This window comes from Pagrus pagrus (assembly GCF_965226575.1).
Source record: "Pagrus pagrus genome assembly, chromosome: 7".
Taxonomy (NCBI): Eukaryota; Metazoa; Chordata; class Actinopteri; order Spariformes; family Sparidae; genus Pagrus; species Pagrus pagrus.
Genome location: NC_140191.1, coordinates 29,669,122 through 29,684,669, shown reverse-complemented (window position 1 = coordinate 29,684,669; position 15,548 = coordinate 29,669,122). Strand labels below are relative to the sequence as shown.

General features: G+C 42.4%; 1 protein-coding gene across 1 annotated transcript in view; it reads left to right on the top strand.

Annotated features, from left to right (window-relative positions):
* Positions 1 to 14,105: 14,105 nt before the first annotated feature.
* The window catches only part of taf2 (TAF2 RNA polymerase II, TATA box binding protein (TBP)-associated factor), a 38,342-nt gene continuing 36,899 nt past the window's right edge, over positions 14,106 to 15,548 (top strand). The window contains exons 1-3 of the mRNA XM_084357748.1: positions 14,106 to 14,588; positions 14,844 to 14,898; positions 15,372 to 15,532. Coding sequence (XP_084213874.1) covers positions 14,539 to 14,588; positions 14,844 to 14,898; positions 15,372 to 15,532 — 266 coding nt within the window. The 5' untranslated portion in view covers positions 14,106 to 14,538. The remainder of the gene's footprint in view (positions 14,589 to 14,843; positions 14,899 to 15,371; positions 15,533 to 15,548) is intronic.

The following is a 15,548-nucleotide window of genomic DNA, read 5'->3' as shown; positions in this document are numbered from 1 at the left end:
AGGGTGCTGACAAAAGGCGTTTCCTGGCTCCAAAAGAGAAGCAATATCTATTCCTAAAGTAAAAGCCCCATTTTACCTTAAGTTTAGAAACTAAGCTTGAAATATGGCACTTGAAAGTTAGACGTTCATCAACATGGAAACCCAGGTACTTATAGGACGAGACCAGCTCAATGGCTGTACCTTGACAGGTTAAAACGGGAAGATTTTTCGACTGCACAGTAGCCCTGGAAAACATCATAACCTTCGTCTTCTCAGTGTTCAAAACCAGCATCAGCCTTTGCAGACGGGCCTGAACAACATCAAAGGCCAACTGTAAAATTGTGAAAGCTTGCACAACAGACGATGCAAAACAATAAATTATTGTGTCGTCTGCATAAAAATGAAAGAGGGCATCTGACAAATTATTGCAAAGATCATTTATATAGATCCAAAACAAAATGGGTCCTAACACCGACCCTTGTGGTACCCCCTTCAAAACACTCAAAAATGTTGATGAGGACCCTGCCATCTGGACACACTGTGATCTGCCCGATAAATCATTTCTGAACCAAGAAGCTGCGTGCTCAGATAAGCCCACTTTGTGCAGTATATCAATCAGGATATTATGATCGAAGGTGTCAAACGCCTTGGACAAGTCAATAAATAAGTCTACACATACTTTCTTTACATCCAGCGCTTCAATGATGTCGTTTAGAACCTTAAGGGCTGCAGAAACAGTGCTATGTTTTTTCCTAAAGCCAGATTGGTATATTGATAAGGTGCTAGTTTCATTGAGGAAATCCTTTAATTGATTGCTAACAAGTCTTTCGAAGACCTTTGCTAAAATGCACAGCTTCGAAATTGGCCTGTAGTTGTTCACAATTGAAGGATCTCCCCCTTTTAGCAGGGGAAGAACAAAGGCAGACTTCCATATACTTGGGACCTCACTATTAAGAAGACTCAGGTTATACAAATTTGATAAAGGCTGAGCAATGACAGCTGGCAGCATATCTGGCCCCGGCCCAGAACCATGGTGTCGGCGGCCCCACTACGCTCCCATCCAAGCACTGCAGATTCCCAGCTGGAGAAGATTTACCAGACACAGGCAAGCACGGTCCGTGCACTGAGCTCTGTCACCATGCTTCAGACATATCAAGCTATGTGTCTGGCGGAACTCGGGTCACGTAAGCCTCCTGACAGTCCACTGTCCCCTCTCCTTAACGAGGTTAGAGTTGCTACGGATTACAGTACATCCTCTGAGTGACCCGCTGTGCAGCGCTCTCCCTGGCAAGAGGGATGGCTTCCACAGTGGTGGCGCAGAGGCACCTGTGGCTGACTCTCTCCGACGTTTCGGACAGGGACAGAGCTGTCTTTCTGGACAAGCCAGTGCCGGCTGATGGTTTGTTTGGACAGTCGCTCGACGCCAGGCTAAGTTTGAGCTGAGGAAGAAACAAACCGAGCCTCTGAACAGCATCATCCCCAGACGTGATTCTAAGCCCAACAGCCAGCCAATCTGCACAAACCGGCACCGCTACCTCCTCCCAAAAGGACTGTGATGCCCGCTAGTTCGGGACCCCAGCCGATGAAGCAGCAAACACTCGGTCAGAACCCACGCCCCTCGGCTTGGAGCAAGGGTCCGCCACCGGGCCTCCAGAGGGGCTCAGCGCCCAGGAGGAAGAAGCAGCAGTCATCCTAGCTTCGGGATCGGAAACTTACAAGTTCAAAATACTTACACTCAGACCGGGAGATTGGTTTACAACTATCGATCTGGCAGACGCTTACTTTCACGTAGCAATTCACCCGGACTGCAGGCAGTTTCTAAGGTTTGCAATCGAGGGCACAGCCTACCAATACCTGGTGCTGCCGTTCGGCTTGTCGCTCACCTCCCGAACATTCACCAAATGTGTCGAGGCAGCGTTGGCTCCACTTTGGGAGAAAGGCGTTCGCATATTAGCCTATCTAGACGATTTGGCTATTATTGCGAACTCCAGACAGCGAGCAGCGGCTCAGCTGTCACTGACCCTGTTGCACATCCAAATGCTGGGTTTTTCAGTAAATCTACAGAAAAGTTCACTGACCCGGAGTCAACAGTTTTCTTTCCTCAGGTTGGAAATATGCTCCGTTTCGAGCCAAGCACGTCTGTCAGAGCACCGGGTGGCTGCATTTCACTGCTACCTTGCTCAATTTCAGTTGGGACGCAAACTGTGCTTCTGGACGATTTTACAGCTGACAGGCATGATGGCATCTATGATCCCTGTAGTGGGGCTGTTAAAGATGGGTTAGGGTTGCATGTCGGCTCTTCTCCCGTGAAGGGAACCCGGTTTACTGCAACAAGGGTCCCTTATAGGGAGGGCGTCTTTTCGCAAGGTGGTGTCCACAGACACATCCCTGAAGGGTTGGGGGCTCTGTGTGAGGGCGCAGCAGTAAGAGGGATTTGGACGCCAGCACAATGCAGGCTCTACATCAACCACCTGGAGCTATTAGCGACCCTTTTATCTCTGAAGCATTTTCGTCTCGTTTTGACAGGCCATCATGTTCTGATCAGGACGGACAACAGGATGGTGGTTTCCTACAAAAACAAGCAGGGACGCTCACTTCCCCTGTTAAAACTGTCTCATTCTCTGTTACTGTGGTGCAGTGCTCATTTTATGTCTCTCAGAGCCACACATGTTCCAGGGCACTTGAACCTAGGGCCAGACCTTCTCTCCAGGGGAGGTCCTCTTGTGAGGGAGTGGAGAGTGCACCCACTGGAGGTGGCTCAGATATGGGACCGCTTCGGCAGGGCGGAAGTGGATCTTTTTGCCTCCAGAGCAAATACCGACTGCCCCCTGTTCTTTTCCATAACAGACCGCAATGCCCCCCTGGGAATGGATGCGCTAGCGCACACATGGCCCAACATGCTGCTGTATGCATTTCCCCCGGTGCAAATGATTTTGTCTGTGCTGGAGAGGGTGCACCAGCAGGGGCTCTCCCTGATCCTGGTGGCTCCTCGCTGGCCGGTCGTGGTATGCCGAAATAATCAGTCTGCTGGCGGCAAGGCCTTGGCAGCTCCCTCTTCACAGGGACCTCCTCTCCCAGGCGGGAGGAGAGGTGATTCACCCATGCCCAGAGCTGTGGCGACTACATGCCTACCAGTTTAATACAGGTCCAATTTGATAGCTCAAGTTCTGCCCCCAAATGTAGTGGCAACAATCCAGAGTGCAAGGACATCATCTACTAGGGGCCTATATGCCTACAAATGGCGGGAGTTTTAGCAGCGGTGTCAGGACCAAAATGTACTCCCATTTCAGTGCTCTATTGTGGATGTTTTGACATTCCTTCAGGAGCTGCTGGATAAGGGTCTCTCTTTCTCAACAATTAAGGTCTATTTGGCGGCTATATCTGCATGCCACGTTGGTTTTGATGGAGTGACGCTATGCGCTTCCTGAAGGGAGTCCGCAGGCTGAGGCTTAAATCCAGCGTTCCCTCATGGGATTTAGTGTTGGTGCTTGAGGCTCTTTGTGGACCCCCATTTGAGCCTATTGAGTCTGCAGATATGAAATTTCTTTCATACAAGACTGTACTGCTACTTTCTTTGACTTCTGCAAAGCGAGTGGGTGACCTTCATGCTTTGTCTGTGCATCTTGTATCCCCACAGCCTATAGTTCTATGACTTTTGAGCTCTTGAGCTACTGCACCCCTCCATTTGCATCTGAGGAGCAGAGGAGGTTACATTCCTTGTGCCCTGTGCGTGCACTACGCACTTACTTAGAGCTTACTTTTAGCTCACTCTGTCCTTTCTGCTGGGTCTACGATGCAGTAGAGTGTTGGAGGTTTGACTCCGGTTCGGTGGCTGCTCTGTGGGGCGTGTATACATGTCCCATACTATATGTGTTGTACCGAGTGAATCGACTGAAAGGGAATGAAATGTTATGAATATAACTTATGTTCCCTGAAGGAGAGGAACAAGGTACAACACTATGTTGCCCCACTGCGCAGCTGGGCTCGGTGAAGAGCGGCTATCGAACAGAAGGATGACTGTGGTGGTGCATGTATATATGTGCAGGCAGGGCCTCACATACGTCACCACAGATCATCTGCCGTAAAGGCGTGAATAGAGGTGTCTTCAGTCAGGCCACGCAGGGGCTAGATATCCCATACTATATGTGTTGTACCTCGTTCCTCTCCTTCAGGAGACAGAAGTTATATTCATAACATTTGGTTTTTAGAGATCACACGGACTGTTACGCATTTTATAGTCCTCTTTGAGCTATGCGCTTCCGAGAGTACTGAAAGCAATAGTACCATTCATGCCCCAGTACATATTGTTCCCATATACTGCTAACCAGCAGGTAGAGATTAATAACGCTTTTTTCCCCCTTTAGCTTTAGATTGCATGCATATACAGAGCAAAGCACCCTCTCCAGATCCATTCCCCTTCCTCAGCCAAAAGCTGTATCACCAAATTGTGAAGGAATTTCCCTTCACAGTTAGTGACCTTCTATGCTGTGTCTGTCAGCTGATTGCAGCTGCCTTTGATAAGACTGAAGTAAACACCACTATCAGTCCTTTGATACATTTGTCTCTCACTAAGCAGCACATCTCAGGCTAGACTGATTATTGTGTCTCAGTACAGAATGCATGTGCGTCAACCCAAAGACAGCGTATAGGATATGGTTCTACCCAGGTCATAGGTAGGTAGGTTAAATAGACTACTGATCGAAATGCTCTTCAGAAATGTTAGTGATTGGCTACTAAAATTAGCTCATCTCCTAGGCCAGACTTGTTGCAGACGCCAATACCTAATTCTGATATGATGCTCTACACTGATGGCTCAGCTTGTAGACCATCAGATAACCAACAACTGGCTGACCATGCAGTAGTGAATGATATAATCAGGACATTTTTCAGCTGTGTGATGGTTGTGCTCTATTAGTTTGGTTACCTCCAATTCGTATGATGGGCCATGAAGAGCCTGTTTTGATTAGTTTGAGAGAGCTTGTACAACTTTTAATATTCATGTGCCGCTACCAGGCTAGTGCCAAATGTTTAATTATTCATGGCTGTGAAAATGCAGTACATGTTTCATTCCATTTGTTGCAGTAGTTATCACCCTTACTGTCCTCTTAATCAGTAGAATGACCATACAAGAGCTGTCTTGACTACAAAGTATGTTTAACTGTCTTTTGCAAACATTTATTTTTCATAAATTCTATTTTAGGTGTCCACTGCCACAAAGTAAATAAATGCTTCTTCTCGTCAACTGACAAAAACACTATGTAATTGTATTGTGTCATGGGTTAATTAAGTTTTTTCTTTTTCTTTAAATTAGATAAGTTTAATGGGTAGTTACGGGTTTATTAAAGTGAGGTCTTGGAAAAAAAAAAGGGATAAACCCAATATTGACACCTCACGAAACTACTCTGCTTTGGACTGATGAGTACCTGATAGAATATGTTAAGAAACTAACTCATTAAAAAACTAACTCATTTTGAGAAAGTTTAATTTGCAGGTATCAAGCAGGTTGCCAATACCACTCAGTTGGAGACAGGAAACCAAGGCCATGGCGAGTGAGCAGATGGGCCTTCCTCTTCTCCCTACTACTGGCTGGTCTCGAGCACTGAACCGTGCTAGGCAATCCGAGGAATCTAGGAGGCGAGGGCTCTCGTGCTATAGTCACTAGCCCCATTCACACTGCCCTTTTGGTGCAGGAATCATGCATCAATTCTCCACATCATCGTCTGTGTGCATGTTTCAGATGCGGAGAGGGGGGACATTTTCACTGTGACTCTGATGCACCTCTGGAGGTAGTATCAGAGCCGCAGCAGAGGCGAGCCGGCGTCTGTGTGAATGGATAAGCCAGAGGCACGGATCAGGGGTGTGTCGGTCTGATGGTGTTCACAGTCTGACAACTAAACAGATTCTTCACTCATCAAATAAAAGAGAAATGACCCACACTTCAACCCACAGAGCAACGTTACAGGACCAAACAACAGTAATGTGGTAACTGGTAGTGTCCTTGGCAACTTATATGAGGAAAAAAAATGTATGTCATCCTTGTATGGCTGTGATTATGTGACGCAATGTGTTTTGTCTCCTTCCACTATTGTGTTGCTGTAGTTACTATCTTGAAAAAAATCACTGTGACGATCAGCCCTCCCAACCGAGACTTCAGTGAACTTTCTCCCAAAAAACAGCATCCCTCCCCACCAATGAGTAAGTCAGACAGCGTCTGCTGTTTATTGATGGCGATTATGTAATTATGTAATTAATAGCGAAAAACGTAACTTTCCAGGATGTATGGTGGGTCAGGATCTCAATCACAACACATTATAACAGCATCCACATGATTATAACGGTAGGCAAACACATGTTTAGATTAACAGGTGGACATCGGAGGAAATACGTTGAAAAAAACACACAGATGTAAACGTCATGATGTGTACTGTCATGCCTCTTTTGAATCCACAGCCCCGGAGTGCTGTGTGAATTGACACACTGATAATGAAAGATCAGGCACTTCTGCGCTTGCCTGTGAAAAAGAGAAAGGAATGTTTTTCACCTCGGTGCTCAGCAGATACGTAAGAAAACTCACCACACAGACATACAAAGACAAGAACAATATGTACTGGCAGGTTAAACACTCTCTGGTACGCTCTAACACAAATCCTACAAAGAGACTGGACATTGTTGTGATAAAACAGCATGGAATGAACAGTTCAGAAAGGACGAATGTAAAGGTTTTTCCAGCTCTCATCCGGACAAAAGAGAGGTGGATCATATTGTGTTTGAATGTCCTATTGACAGATATAAAATGAATGACTGTTATGTTGCATATCCTCAGGTCTTTCCACAGATAAATGGTGGGGGCTTCCACATGCTACAATACAGCTGTCACAGCTTTTGCAAAGTTTGATAAAAGTACTGCTGAATATTGGTGTTTTATCAGACAGCAACTGGCAGTTCCTCCAGATTGTTGGATGTGGAGAGCTAAATATCATAAGATATATACGGTGTAGGTATCAAATTGGAAATCTGAAACACCCAATAATCTTTGATGAGAATGTTGAGTATCTCCAGCGTGCCTCCTTTTCCTCATACATACAAACAACCAAAAATTCAGATCATCGCAAAACTAAGTAGCAAACAAAATAGTGAATAGTGCTAAACAACCTCAAACAGCCATTAGCCTAATGATTGACTATGTGCATGATCAAAATCTGAGCAATTGCTGGAATTGTCAAAACATGCGTAAATCATTGCACTCTCCAGTGTTTACTCCAGCTCCAATTACTAAAGCCAATTACAGATTGCTAAATTAGGATGATCTTGTTTCATGAATGGAGGTAGGAGCAGACGATTGTTACACCTTGACACATTCAGATCAATACTCACAGTATCAAACATTGCCAAATTTGTCCCAAAAACAATTAATGAACAATAACAATAAAATGAATATAAATAACCCTAGCCCTAACAAATTGTTCAACTCCTACAGAGCTTATTAGTACTGAAGGTTGTTCTTATGTTTCTGATGCCACAGCAGACATTATGGATATGGTTCACAGGGCTGTTTGGATAATGGAAATCTGGATTGGTCAAGTTCTTGACCACTGCTGATTTCAGTTATTCTCCTGATTCTTCTGTGCTCATGTTTGGTTACTGTGGTTAAACTGTTTCTTAGGATCTCAAAGGTTGCTATACAAGCACCTCAAATGGTAAGCAGTACAAATAATAATGTACAGATGAGGTAGTATGACTACCAAGGTTTTGAAGGATGGGCTCCAGTGAGCTGGGGGTTTGATGCAACAAGTTCATAGTTTCTATGAAAGGGTTTCTAATAAACAAGGTGTCTGAAAATGTTGATTAATCCTACAGAGAGCTGTGCTGCTACCTCTGTGTCTCACGATTAGGTTAGTCTTTGATTGTAGTTAAATGAATGATCTAGTTTCAACAATTACAAAAAAGTATAATTTAGCAAGCACTAATCAAGTTTATATACTGTTAATGATACAGAGGATGATTGTTATTGGTTAGTTCTCTTTACTTGTTTTATTGTGTCTTTAATCTCAGATGCTTTTACTTTCATTCGCCTGATGTCTTCCTTGAGACATCAGAATTATTTGCGTGAGGTGGTTTGAATGTTTCTTTTGAAAGGTCACATGTGTTCTATGCAAGCTAATCTTTTGAAATGTTCTTGATAATAAAAAATATGACATTTTTGCCTGATATTATGCCGTGTTTTGCCATGCCATGTTTTCTTTGATTTAACAATACCTCAGCCTCACTGCTGCTGACATTCTTCCTCTTCTTACTACCCTTTTTTGGTGGCATCTCGCCAATCATTGTGCCAGTGTCAGCTATTTGCACATGGCACACCTGCCCTTATATGGTGTTTAGTGGGCATTACCAATGCTAAAACAATCGGCCACGCGCCTCCAATTTACGATCAAGTGGGATTCATCATTCAGCGCACGTTTGGATGGTAAGAACTTTTGGTGCATCTGGAGTTGACTTCTCTTATTTTTTCTCTTGACAAAAAAGTAAAAGAAAGTATAAGAGAAATTTAAGAGAATGTTGCTGCATGAGGCCCAATGTCAATAGAATTAGCAACCTTCAAATTCATAATGTAACAAAGGTTGGTAGAATTATTTTTCATTTGAATATGATAGCTGACACTGTCTAAATTTAAAACAAATAGTGGCTAATGTCAAATAACATAAATTGGAAAATGCAGAGCTTGACATTGACTTTTGACGCCTAACATGATGCCACCATTAATACTGCACAAAGAATTTCTTTCAGAGTAGTCAACGTGACAGAGTGTGGGTATAACACAAAAGTAACTTATGAAACTCTCTAAAATTATAAACCGATGATATTAATGACTGCTCTGTCCCATGTTGATCATATGTTCAGTTTGATATCAAACATCTACTTTATCAACCCAAGTCTATATTTTATTCAACCAATATATTATACCCAATAATTAGCTGCCTCTTGCACCCAATAGCTGATAAAAAACGATATTTTTTTTAATATTTTTGTATTTTAGAAAGTGCCAAAAGAGTAGTATCACCCTAGGGTAAAAAAGCTAAGGGCACAATCACACTTGGCCCAGTTGCTCCGTACTGTGCTGAAGCATGTCCCCCGCTGTCCTGCACTCACTCTGCTCCGGCCACAACCGGGCCTGAGCATGTTTACCTCTTGTACATACGTCATCACATTGTAGCGCGATCGCAGCACAATGGAGAACAACACAGAGAACATGAATTTACTGACTTTTTTTGGTCATAGACAGCCCTCTAACGTTCCTGGATTTCTTGATTATGCTTCTACTCGTGCATGAGCAACCAAACCGTGCCGAAGCACACCTCTTCCAACCATGCCAGGGCCAAGAAAGTGTACCGTACTTGAGCACGGTATGGAGAGCTAACACTAATCAAACAAACTGGACTTCCATCTAACTGACATTACTATTACCCACAAAAAGACAGAACAAAAGACAGTTTTCAATGTTTTACATTTTTTTTCTCGTACAACACATTTACAAAACGTCAAACATACTTTGGCTGTTAAAGAGTAGTTTTCTCTTTTAAAATAAACGCTTTGAAATTGCATGCATGTGAAAATACTGAATTCACTGAAGAGCAGGCAAGCTGCCAAATGGAAGTAATTTATATAATTTAATAGGGGGATAGTACTGGTTAAAGTGAGGCTAAAGTTTAACTAATATCACCATTAAATGTTCCAGTTGCTAACCTACAACAATTACTATAAGTGTTTTTTGTTTTCTGAGATATGGTTTATATGTTAACAATAAGGCATTATCTAATTAAAAAAGGCACTAATTTGAACACATTTCCAGAACAGAAATCTGAACTAAAATAAACACCAAAACATGTGTTTATTTTGGACATTTTTTCATGGATCTAGCAAAGGAAATCAGTATGAATGCATTCTACTATTGCTCCTGGTCATTGTATTGTTCTGTTTTTGAACCGCAGAGGGCGCAATCATACTGCTCAAGAAGACAGACTCATTCTCATATGACCCACCCTACTCTGCCTCTGAATTTGGTTGGCTTTGTTGGTCTCTTTCTCAATGCTTGACTATTTAACTGTCCATTTTTGCCATGAACACCAGACAACTACCGAACATACAGTTATGATATTATAATGTGTCACACCCCCCTAGGTGCTGTGGTATTCCCCCTGTACAACCAGAGGGAGCGAGGGATTGCTACTGGCTGCTGTATTGTTTTGTAATTGTATAAATTAATAATAAAGTCAAAATCCCAAAACAATAAAATCCTAGCCAAGTAGTGCAAAAAATACCAAAATACAAAGAAGACACACCAAAGCTTAAACAAAGTACAAACCAAGAAAAGCAAAGACAAATCAAAAGGCAAAGTTCAAATCAAAAGGTCAAAGTACACATTGGGAGAAGCACAAGGAATAAACGCCAGAACAGTCCATGGTAGAAGGGACTTGAAGACACTGGAACAGGTGCAGGGGAACAAAACAGACGAACTGACAAAGACAGCAGGAAGCACACATAGTATATACACAAACTCTAATTAACAGGACAAACAGATGAACGCAGGAAAAGGGTAGGAAATCATACAAAAGGAGGAAATGAAAAGCAAAACATGACACATGAGGGTAAAACTTCAAAATAAAGCAGGAAATCAGAGAACGTAAACTCAGACACTTTTGTGGCAATGCAGACTTTTAAGTGACTTAAGATTTGTTGTCTTAAAACTCAGACTTTTTTCCTCCTCTAGGAACCCTTACGGAACATGTATTGCACATTGCAATTATGTTGTCTTCCTCTGAAACTTAAAATCTGGGCGACGACATGTTTGAACCGCTTGCATGCTATGCTTGTCATTCTACTCGGTTGTGCTAGAATGTATGGGACGTTGGAGGAACACTGCTGTGTGCTCTGCACACATTACCTAATCAGTAGCTTACAGTGAAACAAGTTATCACAGCATCGTTAAAGAGTTTGTGACAGAGATTTCAGCATGAAGGATTTCAACCGTATCCGACTGCACTTGTGTGTGTGTGTTTTTGTGGCGGCTGGTTTGTATTGTGATACAGCAGATTGCCAGCTGTACTTGGATGCTGGAAAGGTTATTAGTTATGGCAAGGCAGATTTTGCTACCTGACTGCTCGTGGAGGTGCAGCATGACCGCACTTAGCCCAAAGACACTCCGGCAGTGAAGTGTGTATCGGCCGATATTTTTCATTTATCCCTAGATTTAACTGAACAAAGTTGACCGAATTCCTTCTTTTTATACTTCTCTTCATCTCTCTAACAGGTCAACAACAAAAGGAAGAGGGGGCAGGAGAGCGGCCCTGGAGCCCTCAAGGAGTGTGCAGGAAAATGATCCTGCAACAGCGAGAGGAGCTCCAGCCCCTAGTCCTCCACCTCTGGCCAACATGTGACCTCTTTCCAGCCTGACAGGAACTCCAACCCCCAGCTGTCAACCTCTGGATCACAGCGTGCAGCATTGCTTCAGGCTACCCAACAGAGGATGAGAAGCCCACTCCAAACACTCTGCTGAAGTGTGCACACACAGAGAACTGCCCTCTGCGGAGGTTGCCCTCAGTAATGCCTAAAAATACAAGAAGTAAATAACTGAAGAACTCCAGTAGGCCTTTTGAAAGCACAGTTTAACAATAAAAAAGTTCATGGTGAATAAACAAGGGCTACTTTGATGTTGAAATCATGTTCAGCTGGCCCCGACCCTCTGTGCGCATGCCCCCTTGGGATCCATCTGCCACTGCACAGGCAGTCATGACAGCCCTGGGATGTAAGTATGGCTGGATCAGCATGTACAGTATAATTAATGGCAAATCCACCACCACTAACACATGTTCTGCATCATTCTGTCCAACTTTTTCTTTTCCTCCTTCAAAAAGCTAAAAAAACAAACAAACCAAAAAGAAACCTAGAAAAAACTTTCAGTAATGTTGTTTTAAGGATATAGATATAGTAAGAAGTTTAGGTTTTTTAGGTGGTTATGTTATAGATATGTAGTGTTAAGTGTATAAATAAGTAAAGCTGCAAAGTTTCATTGATTAATCAATATGTTAATAGCAGATAATCAGCTGTTTTTATTATCTAATGAGCTTTTACTCTGTAAAAAAATGTTGTTAGATGGACCAACATAGACACTGAAAGATGTCCATTTAGACTGAAAAGTGATGCCAACTTTTCATTATTTTTGTGGCATTGTATAGACCGAACATGAAATCATTTTATAAGGGAAATAATTGGCACATATATCGATAATGGAAATCGTTACTTGCAGCCCTATAGATAAGTGAAATGTTTTAATATATATGTTGATGAAGGTTCTCAGTCATCCAGGTCATGGTAATTCTAAGTGCTGTATCATAGACAACTGGATGTGTTTCAGTCTCCTGAAGACGTTTCACCTCTCATCCAAGAGGCTTCTTCAGTTCTAACTAACTGGAGGGGCGTTGGCAGGCTTTTAAACACTGTGTGGGAGTGTCCTTACAGAGTCTACATGTGATGTTTATCAATTTAAAAGGTAATTCTCCTAATCGATAAAGTTGCAGTTTGTCATAAAACTAAGGAAATACTAGGAAAGACTGTGAAAATATGTACTAATAAAGACATAAAAACAAAGCCAACAGTTGCATTAGTGATGTCTTCTTGTTGAATGCTCACCAAAACCTGTAATTAAAACATTTTAGTGCTGGTCCTGTATATTAGCAACTCGCAGAACCGACTTACTCTCCTTTCACTTAGCTGCAGTAGTCAATATGAGCAGATTTATTGTGATTTTCCCCTTTGTTAATACTTTTTCTGTGCTGAGGTGGGGGTCATGTTGCTGTTGGTGCCGAGCGAGACAATGTAGTTCACTGAGCGTTTAACACAAAAGTTGATGATACTTTACTTTATTTACGACAAAGTGTGACTTTCTTGACTTGGAAAATGATGTTTAAAATTGAACACAATTCACACAATTCCAGCGGAATAAAAAGCGGAATAATATATATATATATATATATATATATATATATATATATATATATATATTTCTCCATTCACCACCATACCAAGTTTTTCCTGAAAGTCACATGGGGTCTACCTGAAGGGGTGGGACGCCGTCCTAGAGGTTGGTTGTTACAGATCCAGTGATCTTAAACTAATTTAGGGTTAGACAGCAGTTAATACAGGCCTGTTGAGTTTGATATTGGATTAGAGAATGAATTAAATGGGATTTGAGTTATGCGCTATACACAGTGCCACCCACACTTACTAGTAATATATATAAGGGGAACAATGATATAATATTGTTTATTCAATATGTCAAGTGCAAATAATGTGTATATATCATAGACGTAATTGGAAAGTTCCTATGGCTGCATCCCAAGTCTCCACTCTCCGGACTTGCGGACTGAGCCGTACCTACCGTGACGTGTTCACTGTCATCACGCCAAGATATGAGTGCGTGAGGGAGGAGGCAAATATACCGCTGATAGACACCCCTAAAGACTACAATAATAAAACCGATTGGCTTAACTCTAAAGCCTTTGTTTCTACATATTTCTGTATCATGATGTGGTTAAATATTATTTCTGGCTGGCCTACACGATTCAAGTACCGTTACAATTAAGTAATTATTTTACACATTTATAATAAGTTCGACAACATCGAGCTCGTATAACAATGAGTTGTGGATGATTGTGGATGCTCCGCAAGCGGACTCTCTGGAAGTCTGCAAAAAGTAATATTGTTATATTTAATATAACGTCCTTGGTTTGGACAGTCCTCAAGACTCGCGGACTTCCTGCAAGCGCGCCTGCAAAGTCCGTGAGTCTGCAAGTGCGGTTACGTCCGGACATTTGGATGCAGCCTAGTTTAGCGCGCTCCCGCGGAGCTCGTGCACTTCCGGGTAGATAGCAAGGAAACTCCGCCCCGATGTGACGTAGCAAAGATATAAACTCCTTTTTTGATAAATATAAAGTAGTTTAATTTCCTTTCCTTTCCTTACTTAGTTCTATGAACAGTTATATGTTACCTAATATATAATTCTAATAAAAATGTCCGTGATTGTTGTCATTTTTACGCGGGAGGTCAAAGGTTACAAACAAAATGGCCGAACACACTGGAGCTACGGTCACAATGCCTTGAGCAGCCGGATAGACAAGATATATTTGGACGTTTTGATGCCTCACAACTGCAGCAATTATCACATGAACCAGTCCATCTGTATATAACATCGACTGCTGGCCGTGTCCAACTCATACTTATAGATACATCTGCTGTGGTCCGTAAAAACACTGTACAACAGTGTCCGGGAGTAAAGCTCTCATCACAGAGACGATAGTAACGGCAGCGGCATTTGACTCAGACGGTCGTTACATTTAACGTTGTTTTCATTGTAGCAGTGTTGTTGTTTTTTTTGTTTTTTTTTACTTTTTGCAGTCTGCCAGATGCACGAGTTTGCTGCATCTCGAGCTAACTGAGAGGAGACCTCACGGAGCAGAGTGTGGGCATGCTGAACCTTATGTCAAAACACATCATCAAGAAGCGAGGATGAACAGGAAGAAGGATAAAGGATTCGAGAGTCCGCGCCCTTTTAAATTATAAGTATTATTCTCTAATGTTTTGCTTGCTGGCGTGAAATATTTTACTGTTATGTTAGACAGTAAAGCAAAGGGAACGTTAGTTTAACATCAGTCAGACATCCTTAACTAGCCTACATAGCGGTGTTCCTTCAAGCACAACAAAGTAAAAGATTTAGCTGAGTGAGTGAATGAGATGAGACTATATAACTAGTTAAGTAAAAAGCTCCGTTTTTACATCGCATATTGACATTGTGATTCTGTCGTTGCTTTTACGACCCACCAGGCGGTGTGCATCAACAACATCAACTTCCAGAGGAAGTCTGTCATTGTGAGTACAGTTACAGTATGACAAAAATGTATTCAAAGTTTTGCCGTGGCTGCTCCAAACTTGCATCATATCCTTGCGTTCTTGTGTGGGCCCCATTTTACTCATTGTAAAGTAGTTGACATTAGGTGATAACTGCATGACAATAGTGTTTCTGGCCACTAGTTTTCACAATATATTCATTCAATCAGGGAGAAATTCAAATTCCATTGCAAGCATCACTGTATTTAAAACTTGTTATATGTTTGTTACATAGTAAGTGTAATGATAGAAACATGTTACAACCCCGCAGAATTATGTAGAATGTAAGTCACAAGGACGTGGAAAGACTTGTACAGGGATGAAGCCAGCACAGATGCTTGTCTGTTGAACATTTTTGGTTGAACTCACCCTAATCCAGACAACGAAAATCACTTCAGCTACAGATGACAATTGTAGTCGATTTTCGCCAACTTCTTCTCTTTTGCATCCGGCAGGGCTACGTCGAGCTGACCATTTTCCCTACAGTGGTCAACCTGAACAGGATCAAGCTCAACAGTAAACAGTGCCGCATCTATAGGGTCCGAGTCAATGAACTCGAAGCCCCGTTCATTTATAATGACCCCACGCTGGAGGTGTGCCACCACGAGTCCAAGCAGTGAGTAAATCGGTGC